Here is a 22868-nt window from a genome sequence, read left to right on the forward strand (position 1 = left end):
AAACAGCTGTTAGCCAGCTCTTCTCAAAAAATCCCAACAGTTAATTAGCGACAAGACACAGTAAACATGTACAGCATGCCACATTTAATTATACTGTAATTTTCTTAAGTTAGAAACTGCACACTATTCAAATTTGTGTCATTTTTTTCCCCTTTCTTAGCAAAAGAAACGTTAGCCTTCCAGTTAAAATTGCCGTAAGTTTCCCTGACAACTCTAAGACTGTTGAATTGTTTGAACAACCCATTTCACCTTCACAGAATGCAAGTCATGTAAAAAGCTAATAGTTGTAATTTTTGAGGGGGGGAAAAATCATCTATGTTATTTGGCAGTATGATAATTGGAAGCAGGTAATGCCTAAGGTTATTTTCACCTCATGCCTGCAATTTTCTATGGTAGAAGACTGTAAAATATACACTAGTTTAAGATAATTTATTAAGATTCTGCTGCTGAACATTCACATCATCAAAATATATGTTTCAGAATTAAATATGTTTTGTGTCCCATAAAAATCCCAAATGAACCACTGTTGTGGCCCAGCAGGAGCCGTTGGAGCTGCCACCAGACTCCGACAGCCAGGGGCCCTATGAATCGGCTTTGGAGGATGTGGAGGACCCTGGACAGGGTTCCGACTCTGAGCATGGCGCAGAGAAGCTGGTTGGCCACCAGGAGGCGCCTGCGCCTTGGACCAGTGGGGAGGAGACAAGGGAGTGTGATCCGGACGTCATGCATTGGAGCAGTGGGGAGGAGCCAAGGGAGTTGTTCCTGGATGCCCGGCAACGCCGGGCAGATCGACATAGAGAGATAATTGGACCCAGGTGATTGTAATTAGGCTCCTCTCAAGATAGTATTGAAAGAGAGACTGGGAGGAGCCTGGTTTTGCAGGATTCAACGTCATTCCTAACGCTGGAGAAGCTGTTATCTGTCGAAGTCTGAGTTGCTGCCAAGGTTCTTATCTGTTTGTTATGCTTGGCTTTCAGCCACCGAGGTTTTGGTTTCTTGCTAATAAAGTGCTGTGACATTCCAGTTAAGCTTGTCTCGGCATTCGTTACTGGATGGAGGAGGGGGTCAGAACAAACCACTAACCTGATTCATACCCTTATATTCCTCAGGTACTCTCTAATTACTGACCAATCATATTATCTTCCCAACTCCCAGAATTTCCTACGGCCATTGCTGAAATTTAAAGGTGTTGAAAGGCATAAAAATCTGACACAAAAGATCAAATGCTACAGCATTGTCTTTGCTGAGCATACAGTACCATGAAACAATGATTAAAACATTATAAACAGGACCCAGCATTTACTCTATTAAACTGAGTAAGTCTCTAGTAAACTCTAGTAAACTGAGTAAGTCCAAAACCGAGCCAAGCATTTCCTCCACCAATCCTGAACCTTACATTTCAGAGACCGATCGTTCGGGAGAATGTGTTATATGGATATGTTTATCTAAGCTACTCCCTGGAAGAGAAGGAGCAAAATAGCTGACTTTCTCCTATCATCTATCCTGCTACTATGAATCAGAAGGCCTGGATTTGTTTTTGTTTTTACTTTGAGAAGGAGGGAAAAAATCCTTTTGTACAAATCATTTTTCTAAACCTTGTTCAGAGCCGGGGTGGCGCAGTGGGTAGAGTGCAGTACTGCAGGCCACTTCAGCTGACTGCTATCTGCAGTTTGGCGGTTCAAATCTCACCGGCTCAAGGTTGACTCAGCCTTCCATCCTTCCGAGGTGGGTAAAATGAGGACCTGGATTGTGTGGGGGTGATATGCTGACTCTGTAAACCGCTTAGAGAGGGCTGAAAGCCCTACGAAGCGGTATATAAGTCTAACTGCTACTGCTACTGCTCAGTAGAAAAATTAAGAACCAATCATTTAAAAGTAATGAATTCATTTAGAATAAATGAACTATTTCAACTTTCATATTTTTTTTTTCATAAAGAAGAGATGATATATGGAACAGACACAAATGAGGGGCACAAATTTGTTTGCTATTATCAATCAATGTAGGGGCATTGGAATTTCTGGGGAAATATTGTTCTGTCAAAAGGATGCATGCATCGTCTCAAATTGTGGATCAATTAAACCTTTTATGAAATATTTAATGAAAAAATACATGTATTTATGCAATAGGCCATTATCTTTGTGAAATCAAAGAATCAAATTTAGACATCTAAAATCAATGCTTAGTCCCATGAGTTTCTTAAATTTCAAAACCACAAGGGGACTCAAGATTTTTTTCCCCCCATTGAATACTTAATATATACTAACAGTATATTATCAGGTACTTTTTCGAGAATTTTTGCTGAGTTCAACAAAAACAAAAAATAAGACTGCAATATAAACATTTAACACATTCAACCTGATATTAGTCATACAGGCATCTGTTAAACACACAAATTTAGCATGATAAGCATATCTTAATTTAATCAGACACTTTCTCTTTAAAAATAAAGAAATTATTCTCCATCAACCTTATCTTTATCTTCGACAACATCTGCCAAGGTGTCATCTGGATCCAGGATTCCGCCATCTGTGTATTCCAGATGGTGAACATTCACCCAATGTGAAGGATTCTGCAAATAAAACGTAAGTATGTTAATACTCATTAATCACTATTTGAGCATATTTCTGTCTATAACATGAAGGTTTTCACACTGTATACCATTATATTTAAGAATACCAAATTCTAAAAAATATAATTGCTGAATACACGCTGAAAAACAAAGTGAAATGAAAATTTAGTATCAGAAAAACAAATCCAAGCAATATTATATCATTTGCAGGATTTGTTGCACAAGAACAATGTAAGGCTTTAATAAAAAACAAACAGGAAAAATCCTGCGTAAGACGCCTTGCAAACTATGAATTTGTCTGTCTTATTCTAATTTAGTGAACATAATCATTAACTTAAATATTATTTAAAGTGTTATTATTGAACCATTTCTAATAAACCAAGCCATAAGGTTCAGATGTAATGCTAAATGAATTCATATGGGTCCGCAGAAATCCTGCAATTTCATTTTGTTACTAAAACAGCCATTTGTGACCTAAAACACCCACTCTTTGGTAAAGTTCTACAACAGGGCTCTTCTGAGGATGCTACCTCTTACTTGATCTACTTGAACATACTCCTACTTGCATGAGACCCGGATCGATGTTAGAAGGTAAATTACTTGCTACTTGCTCCAGGTTAACAGCCTCATATCTTCCCATGCTTTTATATTCTTATACAATCCTTACTGCCACCATGTCTATACATTGTTTCCAGGGGTGGGTTTCAACCGGTTCGCGGCGGTCCCCGCGAACCGCTTGGTCGGCGAACCCGGAAGTAAGTAACTTCCGGGAACGGCGAAGGGCCCACCCGCCCGCCCGCCCGCGCTCCTTACCCGATTTTGATGAGTTCTGCGCTTCCACGCATGCTCCTCCAGGAGCAGCTGGAGCATCGCACAGATGCTAGTACGCATGCATGCACTGCGCGCGTGCACGAGGACGCCGTCGGCCCCGTTCCAACCGAACCGGTTGGAACGGGGTGAGAAACCCACCCCTGATTGTTTCATACAATACATTTTAGGTGTACATTTTAAAATTTATAAACATTCAATATCTACTTGACCCAACAATTGCGCGATAGAGATATGCACGCCGACAAAATAGCACAGATTAAAACACGACGTCAAAATCGCGCCAACAAATGCGCGATGACAAAAGTGAGATGACAAGCACAATATAACAGAAAAAATTACTGGGTTAGGGTTAGGGTTAGGGCTAGGGCTAGGGTTATAGTTTGTCTATAGTTTGTTGATGACGCAATTTTGTCAGCGTGCATTTGTCAGCGCGCTATTGTCAAAAATCAATTAGCGATTTTGACAGCACTCATTTGTCCATCGCGGTTTTGTCGGCGCGCATATGTCTATCGCGCATTTGTCGGTGAACCCAATATCTAATGTTGCTGAACTAATTTATATCAATATATAGACATATAAACATTCAACCCAGGTAGACAAATTCATCTACTTGCCCTAATTTTTCCACCATTCTTTCTTTATTTGATCTGTCACATACAACTGTTTCTGATACATTAATTTTCAGATTCATAGTATTCTTAGCATAATACAATCTATTTTTGAATCATTTGGGTATTCATTCATCATCATCTTTATATTAAAGTACAAACATATTGTTGTTCTCAAACAATATACCTCTAACACTACCAGAAACATTTCTTATACATTGGTGAATGAATGCATAAAATAACCAAATAAATATCTTGGTTTTTTTCCGTGCTTAGTGTTACCCCATTTGCTAAGCATTCCATTTACATTCATTCATGCTCTACCAGCACATGCCACACTTACCACGGTCAACAATATCTGCAATTCCATATTTGTGCAAACTTTCTATAATTCACTTTAAAAATAAATGTAATTCCCTTCCTCCTAAACAACTAATAATACAGTAAACTATTTTTCTCATGTTGATATATTTCTCGGTAATCTTCTGAAGAATAAAGTGTCAGTTGCACATCCTACTGACCCACATGAAACCAAATTGCACTTCATAAATTTGGCTGTCACATCATCGGAATTCTGTCGAACATCTTTTTAGGCACGTTTTACAAACTAATTTCTGCATTCACTCTTACTAAATTTCCCGCTGCACAGGGTAACAACAATAGCATTCTTTCAATTGTCAGACACAGATGATATCTTCATAATAATTTTCTGAATGTCCTCTCATTCACACCCATCCCTTCATGTCACCTAAAAAAAAAAATTTCCCCCTGGATCACATTCATACCAGTGGTGGGTTTGGCAGTCATGTGACTGGGTGGACTTGGCCAACTTGTAAAATGTGGTGAAACTCACTTAACAACACTCTTGCTTAGCAACCAAAATGTTGGCTCAGAAACTCTGGCATTTGAAGCACGCAAGTCTTAAAGCTGTCAAGTTACAAGACCCTTGCACCCCTAACCCTTTAGAAAAAAAAACCCAGGGGTGTTCAAACTTGACAGCTTTAAGACTTGTGGACTTCAACTCCCAGAATTCCTCCTCCAGTCATGTTGGCTCAGGAACTCTGGCATTGAAGTGTGCAAGTCTTAAAGCTGTCAAGTTACAAGACCCTTGTACCCCTAACCCTTTAGAAAAAAACCCCAGGGGTGTTCAAACTTGAGAGCTTTAAGACTTGTGGACTTCAACTCCCAGAATTCCTCCCCTCGCTCTTCATCTTGATGATGTGCAGATGGGTGGGGGGAGGGAGTTGGAACCGGTTCTAAATGGCACTGTAGATTTGTGGAACCTCTTCTATAGAAGAGTTTAGAACTGGCAGGAACCCAGCCCTGATTCATACCAAATATTACATAAATGTCTCTGGTTCTTACATCATTTACTAAAGCATAATGTGCAATTATCACCAGTACATAGATTCCTACTTTTACATGTACTCACAACACTAATTCATACTTCCTAACAAATATTTTAGTCTCTTAATTCATATTCATCAATTCTATTCCATATGATCCACCACCTTCATTTAAATATGTTAGTCTTCTTCACCTCCTAGTCTCACTCTCAACATATTTTTTCCCATTCAACACTTGTCCTTTACCAAACATTAGTAAATATTAACAAATGTTTAGTAAATTTTAATAAATATTTAGTAAATATTTAGAGCCCTGATAGCACAGTGGTTAGACCAGTATTGCAGACTAATTCTGTCAACTTCCCCCAGGTTGATCCTGACCAGCTCAAGTAAAGTAAAATTAGGAGCCAGGCTTTTGGGAGAAATATGCTGACTACTAAACTTATGAGAAAGTACTGTAAAGTACTATTATTATGTTCCGAGTTGTAAACACTACCACTCCACAGCGACTGGACCTATTACTATTCCATATGAAAAATTTCTCTATGTTGAGCATACATAAGTGTTGTGGCCCAGCAGGAGCCGTTGGAGCTGCCACCAAACTCCAACAGCGAGTCGGCTTTGGAAGATGTGGAGGACCATGGACAGGGTTCCAACTCCAAGCAGGGTGCAGAGAGGCTGGTTGGCCACCAGGAGGCGCCTGAGGCCTGGAGCAGTGGTGATAGCCAAAGGGAGCATGCTCCCAAAGTCAAGCCTTGGAGCAGTGGGGAGGAGACAAGGGAGTGTGATCCTGATGTCATGCATTGGAGCAGTGGGGAGGAGACAAGGAAGTTGGTCCTGGATGCCCGGCAACAGAGGGCTAATAGGTGTAAAGAACAGTTACGCAGTTATGTTAGAGAGCCGAGGTGGCGCAGTGGGTAGAGTGCAGTACTGCAGGCCACTTCAGCTAACTGCTATCAGCAAGTTCAGCAGTTCAAATCTCACCGGCTCAGGGTTGACTCAGCCTTCCATCCTTCCGAGGTGGGTGAAATGAGGACCCAGACTGTGGGGGCGATATGCTGACTCTGTAAACCGCTTAGAGAGGGCTGAAAGCTCTATGAAGCGGTATGAAGCTACTATTGCTATTGCTACAGGAGATAATTGGACTCAGCTGGTGGTAATTAGGCTCCTCTCAAGACTATAAAAGGAATGACTTTCCACACGCTCATCGCAAGAATCAACGTATTTACTAGAGCTGAAGAAGCTATCGTGGCTCTCTTGGCAGGCTGGATTGCTGCCAAGGTCTAGTCTGTGTGTTAATAAATCTTTGAAGTATCTTTGTCTCGCCGTACTTTGGTGTAGGAAGAGGGAGGTCAGAACACATAAGTATGATGAGAATGATGGACCGTGGTGACGCGGTGGTAAAATTGCAGTATTGCAGGCTACTTCTGCTGACTGCAAACTGCCTATAGTTTAGTAGTTTCAGTAGTCAATCAGTGAAAGGTTGACTCATCTGTCCAGCCTTCTGAGGTCAGTAAAATGAGGATCCAGATTGTTGAGGATAATATGTTGTCTCTGTAATTCACGTTGTAAAGCACTGTGAAATGGAATATAAGTCTAAGTACTATTGCTGGACACAACCCTCCAGCTGCTTAACTCACCTTGTCAACTACTGCAGAAAACAGTAACAATTGTTATTGTTCAATTTGCTAGTTCAATACTGTTGAGCTAGTGGACTTGGCCTCTTCCTGGAGGCGCTATGGGTGTGACCAGAATACACAAGGCTTCTGGTGTACGTAGGAGCGGACTTGAGAGACCGCCTTCTGCCAATTACCTCCCTTCGTCCCATCAGATCGCACAGAGTGGGCCTCCTCCGAGTTCCATCCGCCAGTCAGTGCCGACTGGCGACTACGCGGAGGAGAGCCTTCTCAGTAGCAGCTCCGACCCTTTGGAACGATCTCCCCATAGAGATTCGCACCCTCACCACAGTCCAGAGCTTCCGCACAGCCCTTAAGATCTGGCTATCCCGTCAGGCCTGGGGATAAGATCTTCATACACCCCACCCGAATGTTGAATGAATGTTGTGTTTTATTGCTATTATTATTTGTACTCACATATTATTTTACGTTCTGTCTTGCACCCCCTTCCCATGAGTTGTAAGCCGCCCTGAGTCCCCTCAGGGAAAAGGGCGGCCTATAAGTGACAATAAAATACTGGAAAAAAAATACTGAAAGCTTCTCGTGCTATGTCAATGAAGCCAGTCAGCAGGGGTCTCCTTCCGGGATTTCCGCAGGTCAGGTCACAGAGAATTTTTTCAACTCTGACTTACATTTCCGGTTACATTTCTTGATAACTAAATTTACAAGGTAATTTATGGCAGGTTCACCCCGTTTTAAAAAAATATCGGCATGGAGATTCCCAGGTTTGTAACCAAGAATTACATTCAAGTTAGAGACTTAAGAGCACTTTTCAGATTGAAAAGGTATCATCAAATTCCTTTTAATTTGTGAGTCAAATTGGAGGAGGGAAATAGATTGATTATCTGAAAGTATCCTTTTAAATTAATTTCATTATTGCCCAAATTGGAGTTTTAATCAAGTGTACTGTGGGCCTATAATCAATACAATCAAAACAAAACCTCTCATACAATTAGTATTGTAGGATCAGAACCAAACAGATCAAAGACTAAAACAATTCTTTCAAAGCCAATTCACTGCAAAATCTTCTATGACAAACCTACTTTTGGAATACAAAGAAGCATCTTTAAATTTACATATATTATGTAAATTTTAATATGTTACAAAATAACTTATTGACATATATTAGACTACCATTACAATATCTTAACTCACGAAATTAAGAATTTACTACATCTGCTGCCACACACTTAATAAATCCTTATCTGTTTATAGCACATTAATTGAATGACTAATTGCTAATGTCATCAGTTACTCCAATCAATTAAAATATACTGCTCAAGGTCAAGTACTACATGACATAACCTTCAGTTAACAGGTTTCAGTTTCCCTATTATTTGTATACTATATATTAGAGAAAGCCATAACTTTTTATTTACTTACAAGCTGTATTTTGTCCAGTGTATTTTTTATCCTTCTTGGGAGAAGTCTCTGTTTCCTAAGCACAGTAATATGTTTATAATACATCTTTCGACGAATAAAAAGTCAGTTAAAGATAGATATTTTCATTTATTTTCCCAAAAGTGGATTATCTCAGCATCTTTAAAAGAGCCGAGGTGGCGCAGTGGTTAAATGCAGCACTGCAGGCTACTTCAGCTGACTGCAGTTCTGCAGTTCGGCTGTTCAAATCTCACCGGCTCAGGGTTGACTCAGCCTTCCATCCTTTCCGAGGTGGGTAAAATGAGGACCCGGATTGTTGTTGGGGGCGATATGCTGACTCTGTAAACCGCTTAGAGAGGGCTGAAAGCCCGGATGGCTGTTGCAAAAACGTCGCACATCAGCGCGCGCACGCACAGGAGGTGAGGGAGCCTCGCCCCTCGTCGGGCGCTGCGAGCGAGCCGAGCGGAGGGAGGGAAACCACTGCCCTCTAAAGGCCACATCAGGAACGACACTTCAGAGAAATAAAAACTTTTTTTTTTAACGGCGTCCTTTTTAAAATTGATGATTCGGCTCTTTTCTTTCTTTTGGAAAATCGGGACTTTTCGAACACGCCGCAGGACACGGGACAAATTTTGAAAAATCGTGACTGTCCCGCCAAAAGCGGGACGTCTGGTCACCTTAAACTAAGAGGAAGCAATAGTGCCTCTTCTAGGGTTTGCTTTCAATGTGTAGCTGAACATTGAGATTGCCTAAGAAAGCTCTTGAGTAGTTTGTTTGTTTTTTATTTTAGGTTGAGGGATTGGGGGGAGAGGTAGAATTTAGAATCTAACAAAATTAATTGCTGTAAACAGTTTGTTTATATCAGGGAGAGACAATCCATGGCTTAAAAGCTGAAACTTGTTGTCAGTCCCTCCCCTCCCCTCCCCCCCAAAATACAGTACTTTTATAAGCAATTACTCAGAAAAATCACACTCAATGTGTTTCATCCTACTGCAACCCTGAGTCAAAAGGGATGATCACCTAAAGCATTAGTTAGGCCTTTCTTCTCAGTAACTTCTCATAATTATGGAAATAGCAGCACTGTCTGGCTGTGACATAAATTACATCAGGCTGAACTTTTATCTATAGGTACCATATTACACTTTTTAAAAAGGAGAAAGGTTGAGGGCAGGAACTGTGTTTAATTTATCTCAGCACTTCTTAAATGAATGCTGAATAGCAACATGAGCGCACATGTGCTCCTTGCCTAAGGAATGCCTCCCATCTTTGTGTATAACATCAAACCATTCCGACATTATTTTATGAGCATATCCTTTATGTAAAGAGTAGAGCTTTGGGACATATTATGCAAATGTTTTCCTAATCATATATTTAAAAAGTAGTCAGTTGAAATTAAATGCTAAGTAGAAACTACAGTTGTTTATTTAGATATCTCTATTTCTCATCTTGCAATGGAAACTATTCCAAAAAAAAACCAACCCCAAATTAATACTAATAATTTTACCTTTCTTCAGGCTGGCACTAAATGTCAAGGTCATTATCACAATGACAACAAAGCAAAGGAACACAAGAATAGGAGAGCTTTACAAATCTAAATTTTCTATGCCAGGCATGAGTCATTGTATTGAATAGGAAATGAAATATATGAACATTAAAATAAAGGAATACATCTACACTGGTAATTCGCAACCGGTGGCCCACTAGATAAAACACAGCAGCTCTATAGCAACCCAGGAAAGATAAAATACACCTTATTTTGCTGATTGCAAATTGGGGTTTGTAAAGCGCCTAGTTGCTCCATAAGACACAAATCAGTGGAACACATTCAACTTGATGATCACCAGACTCTTGACAAATATACTTTGAGCTTCACATATAACATAAACACACTATATAATACACTGATATAATACAGTAGTGATAGCATCAGCTTAAGGTAACATGCATACAGATGTGGCCAAAAGTATTGGCAACCATTCACTTTTCCCCCAAAGAAAAGGCATTCTGGAGCAAAAGATAATACCCTGTGTAAAAAAGTTGCTTAGTCCCAGGCAGTGGTGGGTTTCAAAAATTGTTCGAACCTACTCTGTGGGTGTGGCCTCCTTTGTGGGAGTGGCTTGCCGCCCATGTGACCGGATGGGAGTCCTCCAGGAGTGGGCGGCATACAAAACCAATAAACTAACTAACTAAACTAAACTAAAACCAGCATCAGCCAAACCCAAAAATATGAAGATAAAAGGGGAGGGAATGGCAAATGGGAGTGGGGAAATTATAAAAACTTTCCCCCAAGAAATAGATGGAATAAAGGATAGAACAAATTATTAATAAATGTCTCCATTTTTTAGACTTCCAGCTGTACTGTGGCCTTAATTTTATGTAAGCAACTGTGGCATTTTTTTTTCAGTTGAAAAACAGGGCCAAAAATTGGGACAGGGTTGTAATATTTTAAATAAACAACAGAAATGCATGGTTTCTATTTCATTCACCAGGCTACTTATATACCACACTTCTATACTAAATGAATTGAATTGCTCCTCATAAGCAAAACAGATATTAAAAATAATGTTTTTCATCTAAATGTAAAATAAGCAACTCTCAACCTTTGATGTAAAAAAAAACCCAGAGAAGTGAAGAATAGGTGTAAAGCAAATTATATGCTCTTTTTTCCTGTCGCCAGAACAGGAGAAGAGACAACGTTTGTCCATTGTTCCCTACCTTATGATAGAGTCTTTTAAAACATGATCCAGAAGGTTGGTATTTCTCCAAAACAGAGAGAAGCTGCTGCTAGGTCAGCGGAGGGAAGCAGAATTATCAACGTTCATCACTACCACACGAGCCGAGGTGGCGCAGTGGTTAAATGCAGCACTGCAGGCTACTTCAGCTGACTGCAGTTGGGCTGTTCAAATCTCACCAGCTCAGGGTTGACTCAGCCTTCCATCCTTCCGAGGTGGGTAAAATGAGGACCCGGATTGTTGTTGGGGGCAATATGCTGACTCTGTAAACCGCTTAGAGAGGGCTGAAAGCCCTATGAAGCGGTATATAAGTCTAACTGCTATTGCTATTGCTACCACACTGTTTCTACCATAAGAAGACATTATTTCTAAAAACTGTAGATCACCCCCCCTAACCACTCTGCCTGTATGTCTACCACATGCCCAGTCTACCAGCTGTCTAGCTATTGTGTGAGTGACAAAACAGATGAAGAATCGGAAGAGTCTATAGTATCTTTACAAGTGAATGTGAGTAACGTAACAAATATGTGATCATTGGAACAAATGGCACTTGATAAAACTGTGCATTTTTGTGATTGAAATGGAAAGAATAGGTTTAGTCTCTGCTGACTCCCAGGCCTTTTTAGGAGGACCAATGAAGCCATTAATTATGATAACAATGTCAATGGCAAAATCACTAAAGCACATCATCTACAAGGTCCTAAGTTTAAGTTTTAAGTTTAATAACATTTATATGCCGCCCAATCCAGTTGGAATCTGGGCGGCTTACAGTACAAAAAATAATCCAAAAAAAAAAAAAGTAAGATACAGGGAAGATAGATAGATAGATATAAAATACAACACATCATGCACTCCATTCTGAATGGGGCTGGACCGTATTTTTGGGGTCAACAGCCCCAGGCCTGCCGGAACAGCCAGGTTTTAATGGCTTTCCGGAAGGCCGAGAGAGTGGGAAGGGTCCGGATCTCTGCGGGTAGATCATTCCACAGGGTTGGGGCAGCTACAGAGAAAGACCTCCCCCAAGTAGTCGCCAACCGGCATTGCCCGGTCGACGGTACCCGGAGGAGGCCCAGCTTGTGGGATCTTATGGGTTGTTGGGAGATATGTGGCAGGAGGCGGTCCCACAGATATCCGGGTCCCAAGCCATGTCCTATAAAGCAAACAATGTCTCAATTCAAAACCAGGAACCAAGCCAAAGCTTTAAATATAAACACACACACACACACACACACACACACAGACACACCTCTAGATAATGTGTCTATGATAGTTGGCTCTCAGCCAAGGGAAAGGTTCCTGTTCTCTATATTTTTATTAAGCTGTTTAATTGTGATCTAATGGGAAAAATAAGGACACCTCACAATCCCAAGGGAATATATATATATATATATATATATATATATATATATATATATATATATATATATATATATATATATATATATATATATATATATATATATATATATATATGTGTGTATGTATGTATGTATGTATGTATGTATGTATGTATGTATGTATGTATATATATATGTATGTGTGTGTATATATATATATATATATATATATATATATATATATATATATATATATATATATATATATATATATATATATTTGTTATATTTATGCTGATAAATAAATAAAGGGAGACTAGCATAGATCTATTTCAAGCTATTTAGCTCTCATCAGCTAGCCATACCCAAGTTTTTGGGAATTGAACCTGTGCTCCATTGCCTCCCAGGCAGGGAGTTAACCTTTTGAGCTACAGAGAACGACTCCTTATCAGCCTAAGTCACCCTTTGTGACTTTAAGTATATATATATACTTAATGTAATGATGGGCTTGACATTAATTAGTAGTGATGGCAAATGTATCCTAACAGCTGTTTGATACAATCAAGTTATTTCTTCATACCTAGTTAGACATTCAAGCTTCTGTTTAAGTATATATATATATATATATATATATATATATATATATATATACTTAAACAGAAGCTTGAATGTCTAACTAGGTATGAAGAAATAACTTGATTGTATCAAACAGCTGTTAGGATACATTTGCCATCACTACTAATTAATGTCAAGCCCATCATTGCATTTTTTTTAAAAAAAAAAATTAATACACGAAAGAAATTACTGGAACATGTTCAAAGCAGGGGAGCAGTCATATACAATATAAATGGAGGTACCAAGTGAAAAATACATAGCGGAGGAAAACACACACATATACCAAGCATGCAATCTCATAAGAATAAGCTCAAGAACAAAAGGTTGGATTTTATTTTTACCAAGGAACACGCTCAATGTAAATCCTTCTGATTCTATTCACAATTGTCATTTTCATTAGCGTGTTAAACACCATGCTTTAAGATTTGATATTTGTTCAGTGTTACGTTGACCACCTGCGCAAATAAGACCTTCTATTTAAAATAATTGTTACTGTTATCGGTGCTGTAAAATACTTCAGTGTTGTAGCTCCTGCAATTTCAAACAATCATTCTTACTGAGCTATTAACAAAAATAAATGTAAGGCATTTGATGGCCGCATTTTATCTGACAGTGTGCAGAAATTATGTGCAACAATCAAATTTCAACAGTAACTGAAAAAGGACTTTAGGGGTCGCGCAAAATTATTGGGTGGGGCGGAATGTGTCCAGTCAGCTGTCAAAACTCCATTTTAATTGATTTCTAAGTGTCAATGATGAATGTTCCATTCCTTCATTCAACTGGATAGAGCTATGATATGAATTACATCAACATGTTCTGTTTAATAAAATGTACCTTCACGATGGTTTCAAAAGGGGTTTAAAGGGAACCGGTTTAGGGAAGGTTGATATGAGCTGGATTCAATGTGGTGTCATAAACAACGGTGATGGGTGTTCTTCATTCAACTCTCTTTAGAAACTTCCATTGATTTAGAAGTTCAATGAAGGTCATACAAAATAACTGATGATTTTAGAAGATGCTGTGAATAGCCACCAATTGACAACTTTTCAAAACAAGTTTTGAAATGTTAGATAAGCCAATACCCGAGGGATAGAACATAGTGGGTTTTTTTCTGCTTATATATTCCTTTGTCTGTGAAAAAGAGATTTGTAAGAAAGGAAGAAATACCTTTGGAATCAATGCTTTGTAAAACCACCAAGAGGAACATTTGGATTGTCTGAAAGGAGTCCAAATGTGAAACCTAATACTGTATATCTCCAGCAATTAATAAATGTTCATTTCCTTATTTTTATTGAAAATTTTTTTACCTCCCCTCCCCCACCCTCCCCACCCGAGCACAACCCCCCCACCTCCCCCCCCCCCCCGACTTCCCAGAACAGATACAGGGTATAAATCTTTAACAAAGATATTATAAAATAAACTTAAAGAAAGTTAGTATCATCTTTCATTTGAGCTTTAACTCCTCTTTTGTTAGGCTAACTCTAAACAGATTATATCGTTCCTTGCTTCTTTAGTCATAAGCTATCTGGAATTTCTTAGTCCCGTATTTATTTTGAGTATAGCCAATCCATCTTCTCCACTCCAGTTTATATCTCTCATTGGAGTGGTCCTTGAGATATGCTGATATTTTAGCCATCTCTGCTAGGTTTGTGACTTTTAATGTCCATTCTTGGATAGTAGGCAAGTCTTCCTTCAATGCTCATTTCAACTGCTTCCATATGAGTACTATCATCTATATACCACAGCTAATGGCCCATCACTTGATTATAGATTAGAGAACAATTAGCAAAATAAAAATGTATGAAAGAAATAGAAGCCTTTGTTACACATCTTTTTAAAATCTTTTTAAATCTTTTTTTCCGTGTGTGTCCACTGACCCTGTGCCACCTCTGTGTCGGAATGGGGCCCCCATCCCAATAGGCTGGCGTCGGTGGTGATGGTCACCCGGAACGGTTCTCGGGACAAGCAACCCTTGCTCAAATTTTGTTCACATGAGTGCAAGGGCGGATTCAATGCCCAGAACTTCAATGATAAGTTGTAAGACCCTGTGTTTAGTGCCGCTGTAACTTTGAATAGTTGTTGAGCAAACAAATGTTAAGCAACAACTACCTATAGATTTCTGGGCAATGTTTTTTATTGCCTTCTTCCAGCAGGCAGCAGCAAGCATTTCAACTTCCCAATTTAGCATATAGCCTGGTGTTCTCTGAGGTTCCACCACAAATCTGTGAAGCCCTTATCCGCGGAAACATAAGCGCGAAGACTAATTCACACCGTTCTAAGAGCTAAGGAAAAACACGACCCTACCGCGATGACATAATCGCGGAGGGCAAATCCGCGCATTCCCAAGCACTCAGTACCCTAAACCTAAACCTAACCCTAACCCTAAACCTAACGCTAAACCTAACGCTAAACCTAACGCTAAACCTAACCCTAACCCTAAACCTAACCCTAAACCTAACCCTAAACCTAACCCTAAAACAAACCCCTAAACCTAATCCTAACCCTTACCTTAATTGAAATCGGCTTTCTGCCGCAGCGCCGTTTTAAAGCGTCCTTCTGTTGCCGCGCTGTTGTCGCGGCGGTGATGACACGCGGTGATGACGCCGCGGCTTTAGCGCCGCGATTTTATCACCGCGATTTTGACGAGCGCGGTTTTGTCGTGCCACGGTTCTCTGAAGGTCACCCATCTAAGTAGGCTTTATCTAACAGAGGAGAGGGCAGGAGAGGGCAGGGCTTCCACCCATCAGAAAGAAAATAATATTGCTCAGGTCCACTACAAACCAAGTGTGATTTACAAACTACCCCGAAAATCATAGCACACTATGTTAACTTACACAGATCTGATTAATGTAAATTATAATACTGAACTGGAGGTTATACTTTAAAAGTAGAAAATTATCTAAAAATCGTTTCAGGAATTAATTGTTGCCATGGGGGGGGGGTAAAGCAAATATTTGCATCTGTTACTTTTTGTAATTTAATGTAGTTGATTTACAGGACCTGTAAAATATGCCTATAGGGAAGGTCTCGAAACATTAAAATTCCTATAAAAACCATTCACGTGTTTGTTATTACTACTGATAAACCAAATCTGAGCACCACTTAAGTTTAAAAAAACAGCAAGCTTTACCCAATTAGAAGACACACAGCTTATCTAATATAGAAATTGCTACGTTAGCAATGTTCAATGGGTTTCAAAAATGTGGCTTCACTGCATGCAATTGTCAGAAAATGAAAGAATTCCAATGGTGACCTCTTCAACTATATCAATGATTTCAAAAGTGTATTCCAAAATTCTCTTCCATATTACGTTTTTTCTTATGGCCAAAAAGTATCCATTTTTAGACTGGTGAACACAAAACCTAGAGCCAAGGTGGCACAGTGGTTAAATGCAGCACTGCAGGCTACTTCAGCTGACTGCAGTTCTGCAGTTCGGCTGTTCAAATCTCACCGGCTCAAGGTTGACTCAGCCTTCTCTCCTTCCGAGGTGGGTAAAATGAGGACCCGGATTGTTGTTGGGGACAATATACTGACTCTGTAAACCGCTTAGAGAGAGGCTTCTCAGGACTTTAGATGGAATTCCTAAAGGTTTTTAAAATTATTTCCATCACATCAATCATGGGGCAAAACTAATAGAAACCGTAGTTAGTAAAACAAAACTGTTTAAACCCGTTTTAAATCAAGGTAATTTATCATGCAAAGACCCTTTTTTAAGTACAACTTAGTGATGTATTGTAGACAACAATTCTGAATGCCAATTGCAATTTTGAAACAGGTTAGACTTTGGCAGGGTTAATAATGTCTATGGAACTTGCCTGATTATTAACACATGTATATATTTGTTTCATCTTTATTATATGCCACCCAGAGTTGTTTTGAATTGGGTAACCACATAAATAAATAATTCATCTTGGTAGTTACATCATGTACTAAGAAAAATATTTTCCCCAGTGCCACACTCAATAATTGGATGCACCACATTGTTATAACTGGTCCCTTTTTGCCTTAAATTTAGGAAAATTTAACAAGTTTTACAGATACTGTTATTCTAATAGTTATGATTCAGAGTTTCATTTTTAATAAGCAAAAATATCATTTATTTCTATTTTATTTAGACCATTTATATGATGCATATGTATACATATAAATACAGTATGAATATAACATATAAATATGATATAAATATGTATATAAGAGCCAGTTATTTAGAATATTTATATAGAGAACTAGTTTGATCCAGTGATTAAGGCACCAGACTAGAAAGCTGGAGATTATGAATTCAAGTCCCACCTTAGTCATTCACCTGCTGGGTGAATTTGAGCCAGCTACTCTCTTAGCCCAACCCAACTCATAGGATTGTTATTGTGATGAAAAGAGGAGGAAGAAGGGGTGTTGGACACATTTGCTGCCTTGAGTTATTTGCAAAATAATAAAGGTGAGAGATATAAATAAACAAAGCCCCCATCTTTTATCAAACTCTGTAAGTTATACATTAATCCCTTACATTTCTCTTCAGAGATTGTTTTTAATTTCCTGCCAAATTCCTCTGTATGTGCAGGTACATGATAGTTACTTCAGCAAGCAATATTACATGTTTTAAATTTTCCTAATGTAATTTCACATTATAATACATTTTAATTTGGATTGGATTTTACTTTATTTGTATGCTGCCCTTTTCCCTGGGGGGACTCAGGGCGGCTCACAATTCAGGGGGAGGGAAGGACAAAAACAAGTTACATACATGAAGACAATACATCGTTAAAAGCGCAACAGTCATACTATTCGGGTGGGGTTGAAGTCTTTAGCCCCAGGCCTGTCGGGACAGCCAGGTTTTAAGGGCTGCGCGGAAGGTCTGGAGGGTGGTGAGGGTACGAATCTCCACGGGGAGTTCGTTCCAGAGGGTCGGAGCAGCCATCGAGAAGGCTCTCCTCCGGGTAGTTGCCAGTCGACATTGACCGGCTGATGGAATTCGGAGGAGGCCTAGTCTGTGGGATCTAATTGGCCTAGTGGAGGTAATTGGCAGTAGGCGGTCTCTCAAGTATCCAGGTCCAATACCATGAAGGGCTTTGTAGGTGACAACTAGCACCTTGAAGCGCACCCGGAGATCAACAAGCAGCCAGTGCAGCTCGCGGAGGATAGGTGTTACATGGGTGAAACGAGGTGCACCCACGATCACTCACGCGACTGCATTCTGGACAAGCTGAAGTCGCCGAATACTCTTCAAGGGCAGCCCCATGTAGAGCACGTTGCAGTACTCCAGCCTAGAGGTCACAATCTTCAATTAAGCAATGAAACAAGAAATACTGAATTCCTATTGGCATAAAGCTATAGAAATAAGTCAGGCCTCAAACAACAACTCACCTTAAAGCCGCAAATACTGCTTAAAATTTCTTAAGACAATTAAAATGGGTATTATTTAAGCAGATGTTTTAGCACAAAGAAATTATTAATTCTTAGAAAGTTACCTTTGACTGCTATTTTAGCTTATATAACAGGTGTCAAAATACATATTTTAAATGTGATGCTGTACACTATTTCAGCATTTAATGATTTTAGTTTTTTTTTATTTCAGATTGTGAAAATAAAATATCACTAACATTTAAGGTAAACTAAAAATAACTGTAATTATTTAATAGTCTTCTATTTTATCCACCCAATAAATCCAGCTGTTCTCTTATTTTCCTAGAAAAGTAATCTAAACCTATCATTATTATATTCAAGGCAGCAAAGCTCTCCTATTTTATTTGTTCGTGACATTTAACATGTATAGCTACATTACCAAGGTAGTGGCATTGTTAAATACCTTTTTTTAATCAGCCAAGCATCATTCAATCAAAAAACTGAATGTAAGAGATTGTGTCACAACCCACAAAGAAGGAGATCACAATCACTGCATTTATTGCTGAATGACAGGGAAACATAAAAGCACATCAAGCATTTAACCATCTGCAGATGATATGCTTTCTCATATTATCTATTCTTTAGCCTTAAAAAAAAAATAGGTCAGAGGTTGAATCCAGGCTATTTAATGCCTATTCATTCTATGGGTACAGCTGTTTTACACACACACACACACACACACACACACACACACACACACAACACATGTACACAGAGAATAAAAGATCATGAAGCCAATTCAAAAATTGTTTTTCCCTCTGGGAATTCTAAGCTATGATGTGCATCTATGTATTTTTCAATGCAAATAAGCAATGCTATAAAATACAGGTGCATATGTGAGTGTTAATAGAAATAGTAATCTGACTACATGTTTTTCATATTTTGATGTCTACTATAGACAGGAAAATGGTTGGAGAAATTTCAAAATGGCCAAATATTTACAAAGCGTTAGAACAAAGCATTAGGAAATCAGTTTTTAGAAATTAATGTTTGTTGAAATAAAATGGTTATCGACAGTAGAAGAACATGCTTCTGCCCTTTTTATTTTATCAAGTGTCACTTGAGAAATAAAAAGTTGAATGTAATGGTAATGAGATACTTAAGCCCATAGCATTCAAAAGAGAGAGAGAATGGGAAGGAAAGTATTAATAATATTTGTGGAGCCAGATGGATACCCAGCTTTCAAGTTCATCCAGACCCGAGGTGGCGCAGTAGTTAAATGCAGCACTGCAGGCTACTTCAGCTGACTGCGGTTCTGCAGTTCGGCTGTTCAAATCTCACCGGCTCAAGGTTGACTCAGCCTTCCATCCTTCCGAGGTGGGTAAAATGAGGACCAGGATTGTTGTTGGGGGCAATATGCTGATTCTGTAAACCGCTTAGAGAGGGCTGAAAGCCCTACGAAGCGGTATATAAGTCTAACTGCTATTGCTACTGCTATTGCTATCCATAGACATGTGTTCTGACTCCCCTTCTCTGTCCAGGAATGAAAGCCAAAAGCCACGTAACTAAAAAGGTTTCTTTTAATCAGTCCAAGCTCTTGTTGGCTGCAAGCCCAAATAAACAAAGATAATAGCTCTGGCAAAAGTCCTATAACTCACAAAACACTGCAAGCCACTTATCCAAGTTAGCTTTTCTCGATGTATGAACGTGAACAAGAACAATCACTAGAACAGGAACAGAACGTTGACTTCTGCAACCAGGGCGTGGCACCAGCAGTCTCTTTATACTCAGGAGAGGATCCCAATGAGCAACAGCTGCTCGCAATCATCTCCTGTAAGTACTCAGTTGTTCCTTCCGGCGAGTAACCTTTCGACGGGGTGCATCCTGCAACTGTTCCTCCTAGCTTCCACGGAAAAATCAATGGGGAAGACAGCAGAGAAGATGCTGGAGTAAGTCTCATCCTTGCACTTTTCCCCAGCCTCTGTGATTCATACCACGCTGGCCACTTCCCAACTCTCACCTTCCTTGTAACCTTCTCAACCTGCACCACATCCTCATATATCCTTCCTAATCTTCCCTTGCCCTTTTCCCAATCCAGTTGCATCTCTCTTGCACAATCCACATGGGATATAACTCAAATGCAAATAAATATTATCCATCGCTGTTTCTTCTACCTTATTTACACTTTTGTCAATCGAAATAATGTCAAATAAATAGTGGATAGTATTTACCACGTTTTGAGTTGTCCTTTGTAGAATTCTCCCGCAGCGAGTTGGCCCGTAGCGAGTTAGCCGCAGCCAGTTCTCCCATAGTTAGTAACCCTTCGACGGGGTGCATCCTGCAGCAACTCCAAAGTGTTTCCCTGAACACTCCCTCTGATCCAATGCTCTGCCACCACCTGGTGGCCAATGGCTACTGCCAGGCCACAACAGACATGGCAGCTCACTGGGGACTTTGGGTTGGTCAATCAGCTCAGCCAACCCACAGGACTGATGTTGTAGGGAAACAGGAAAGAAACTGTACCTATTCTACTTAGGCCTTTCACAAAAATTTTTTACAGCTGCAAGGAAGGCTAACAGAAGACACTAAGAAACCTGCATTGGTAAATCCAACTTTTAGATTCTGAATTCAGCACCTACATTGCAGTTTTTCATTTTGACAATAACTGTCAGCTATTTTTCATTATTACCAACTCTACCTCGGTTTTAAAATATATTTTAGGTTATTAATAAAAAAAAATAAGCTTTAACTTTATTAGCAGACGTAAAACTGTCAGGAATGAGAAAAGCCACAGAAGTGAAAGAAAAATATATATGCCGCAGACAGACAAAAAAAGGAGGAGTAGAAGGAAAGTTAGGAAGGAGGGGAGAAAGGAGAGGAAAAGAGAGAGGGAAAAGCAGAGGAAGAAACGGAAGGAATGCAAGAGTAGGAGAGAGGGGAGGAAAGGGAAGAAGAGGGGAACAGAAGAGGAGAGGAAGGGGAAGGAGAGAAGGGAAAGGAGAGGAGGAAAGAAGGAAGGAGGGAAGGAAGGAGGGAAGGAAGGAGAGAAGAAAGGAGGGAAGGAAGGAGGGAAGGAAGGAGAGAAGAAAGGAGGGAAGGAAGGAGGGAAGGAAGGAGGAAAGGAAAGAGGAAAGGAAGGAGAGAAGGAGAGAAGAAAGGAGAGAAGGAAGGAGGGAAGGAAGGAGGGAAGGAAGGAGGGAAGGAGAGAAGAAGAGAAGAAAGGAGGGAAGGAAGGGGGAAGGAAGGAGGGAAGGAAGGAGAGAAGGAGAGAAGAAAGGAGGGAAGGAAGGAGGGAAGGAAGGAAGGAAGAAGTAGGATTGTTGTAAAATAAGATGGGTGTATGGGATGGTAAGAAAGCAATCTCAATTATATTGTCAATTGTAGGGGAGAAAAATTGTTATAAATACATATTATTAACAACAGTTATGAGATTATATAATTGTGAATGTATATATGAGAAATAAAAAAATAAAAAAGGAAGTGGTTGTGGTTTAGCAGTGACAACTATAGGAAACCAAGTTCCCCTAATATTATAGTCCTTAGAATAGAAATTGATATGCGTAGCACATTAAGGTTTTAGTCCTTTTTAATACTATGCTACGAAATCGCCTTTCAATTATATAGGACCCTGTCTATGATTTATACTCCGAGTTCTCTCATAAACTTGACAAGCAATCATCCATAATTCTCACTGTACCATGAGGCAGTGATATACAAAAGTGATACTTGAGCTCATTAATATGCTTGTCATGATGAGCAAATTTGAGTGTTGTACAGCTTAATTAAGATTTTCTATTCAAGAAAATATATTGATGCACCAGAGGCAAATTAGAGAATTGTTAATGAACTCTGATTTAGAAAGGGATAAATTTGTATTTAGAGAGGAGAGTACATAGTTCTGCATATGTTTAAATAAGCACATCTAAAAATTCAGCTCATAGTTACTACTGCCATGACATATAATAATCCTGTCCATCAGGAAAATTGAGCATCACTCTTGCAGAACAAGCAAAAAAAACTTCAATCCATGTTAATCTAAAATAAATTATTAAAACAGTATTAGTTATTACAACCATTAATTTTTTTCTACACATTTGCACAAACACATGATATTGATTTAGAAATGTACCAGAATGTTAATCAAGAACCCAACAGTCTATCAAACTTACAGGACTGAAACACGTTTCTGCAAATTTCACCTCTATCCTTAAGCCAGCTATTAGGGTTATTTTAATCAAAGCTTCATTTTGTAAAAGGGGCATAGATTGCCAGCTGCCTAAAAGTAGCTTGCAATTCAATCCTAAAATTCAATTATTTGAAATAAGTATAATTGTTTTCATTTGCAATAAAAAAAACTAGTTGTTCCAAAATCCGTTGGTTGATTTGGCACTGATTTATAAAAATCCATGTTAACTACTGCTAATCACCTTAGTT

General features: G+C 39.2%; 1 protein-coding gene across 1 annotated transcript in view; it reads right to left on the bottom strand.

The window, feature by feature from the left end:
• The window catches only part of PARD3B (par-3 family cell polarity regulator beta), a 587816-nt gene that overhangs the window by 557617 nt on the left and 7331 nt on the right, over positions 1 to 22868 (bottom strand). Inside the window, exon 2 of the mRNA XM_087706906.1 lies at positions 2468 to 2569. Within this exon, the coding sequence (XP_087563032.1) occupies positions 2468 to 2569 (102 nt within the window). The remainder of the gene's footprint in view (positions 1 to 2467; positions 2570 to 22868) is intronic.

This window comes from Thamnophis sirtalis, unplaced genomic scaffold, assembly GCF_051295495.1.
Source record: "Thamnophis sirtalis isolate CommonGarterSnake01/CBP01778 unplaced genomic scaffold, rThaSir2_p1.2 scaffold_1, whole genome shotgun sequence".
Taxonomy (NCBI): domain Eukaryota; kingdom Metazoa; phylum Chordata; class Lepidosauria; order Squamata; family Natricidae; genus Thamnophis; species Thamnophis sirtalis.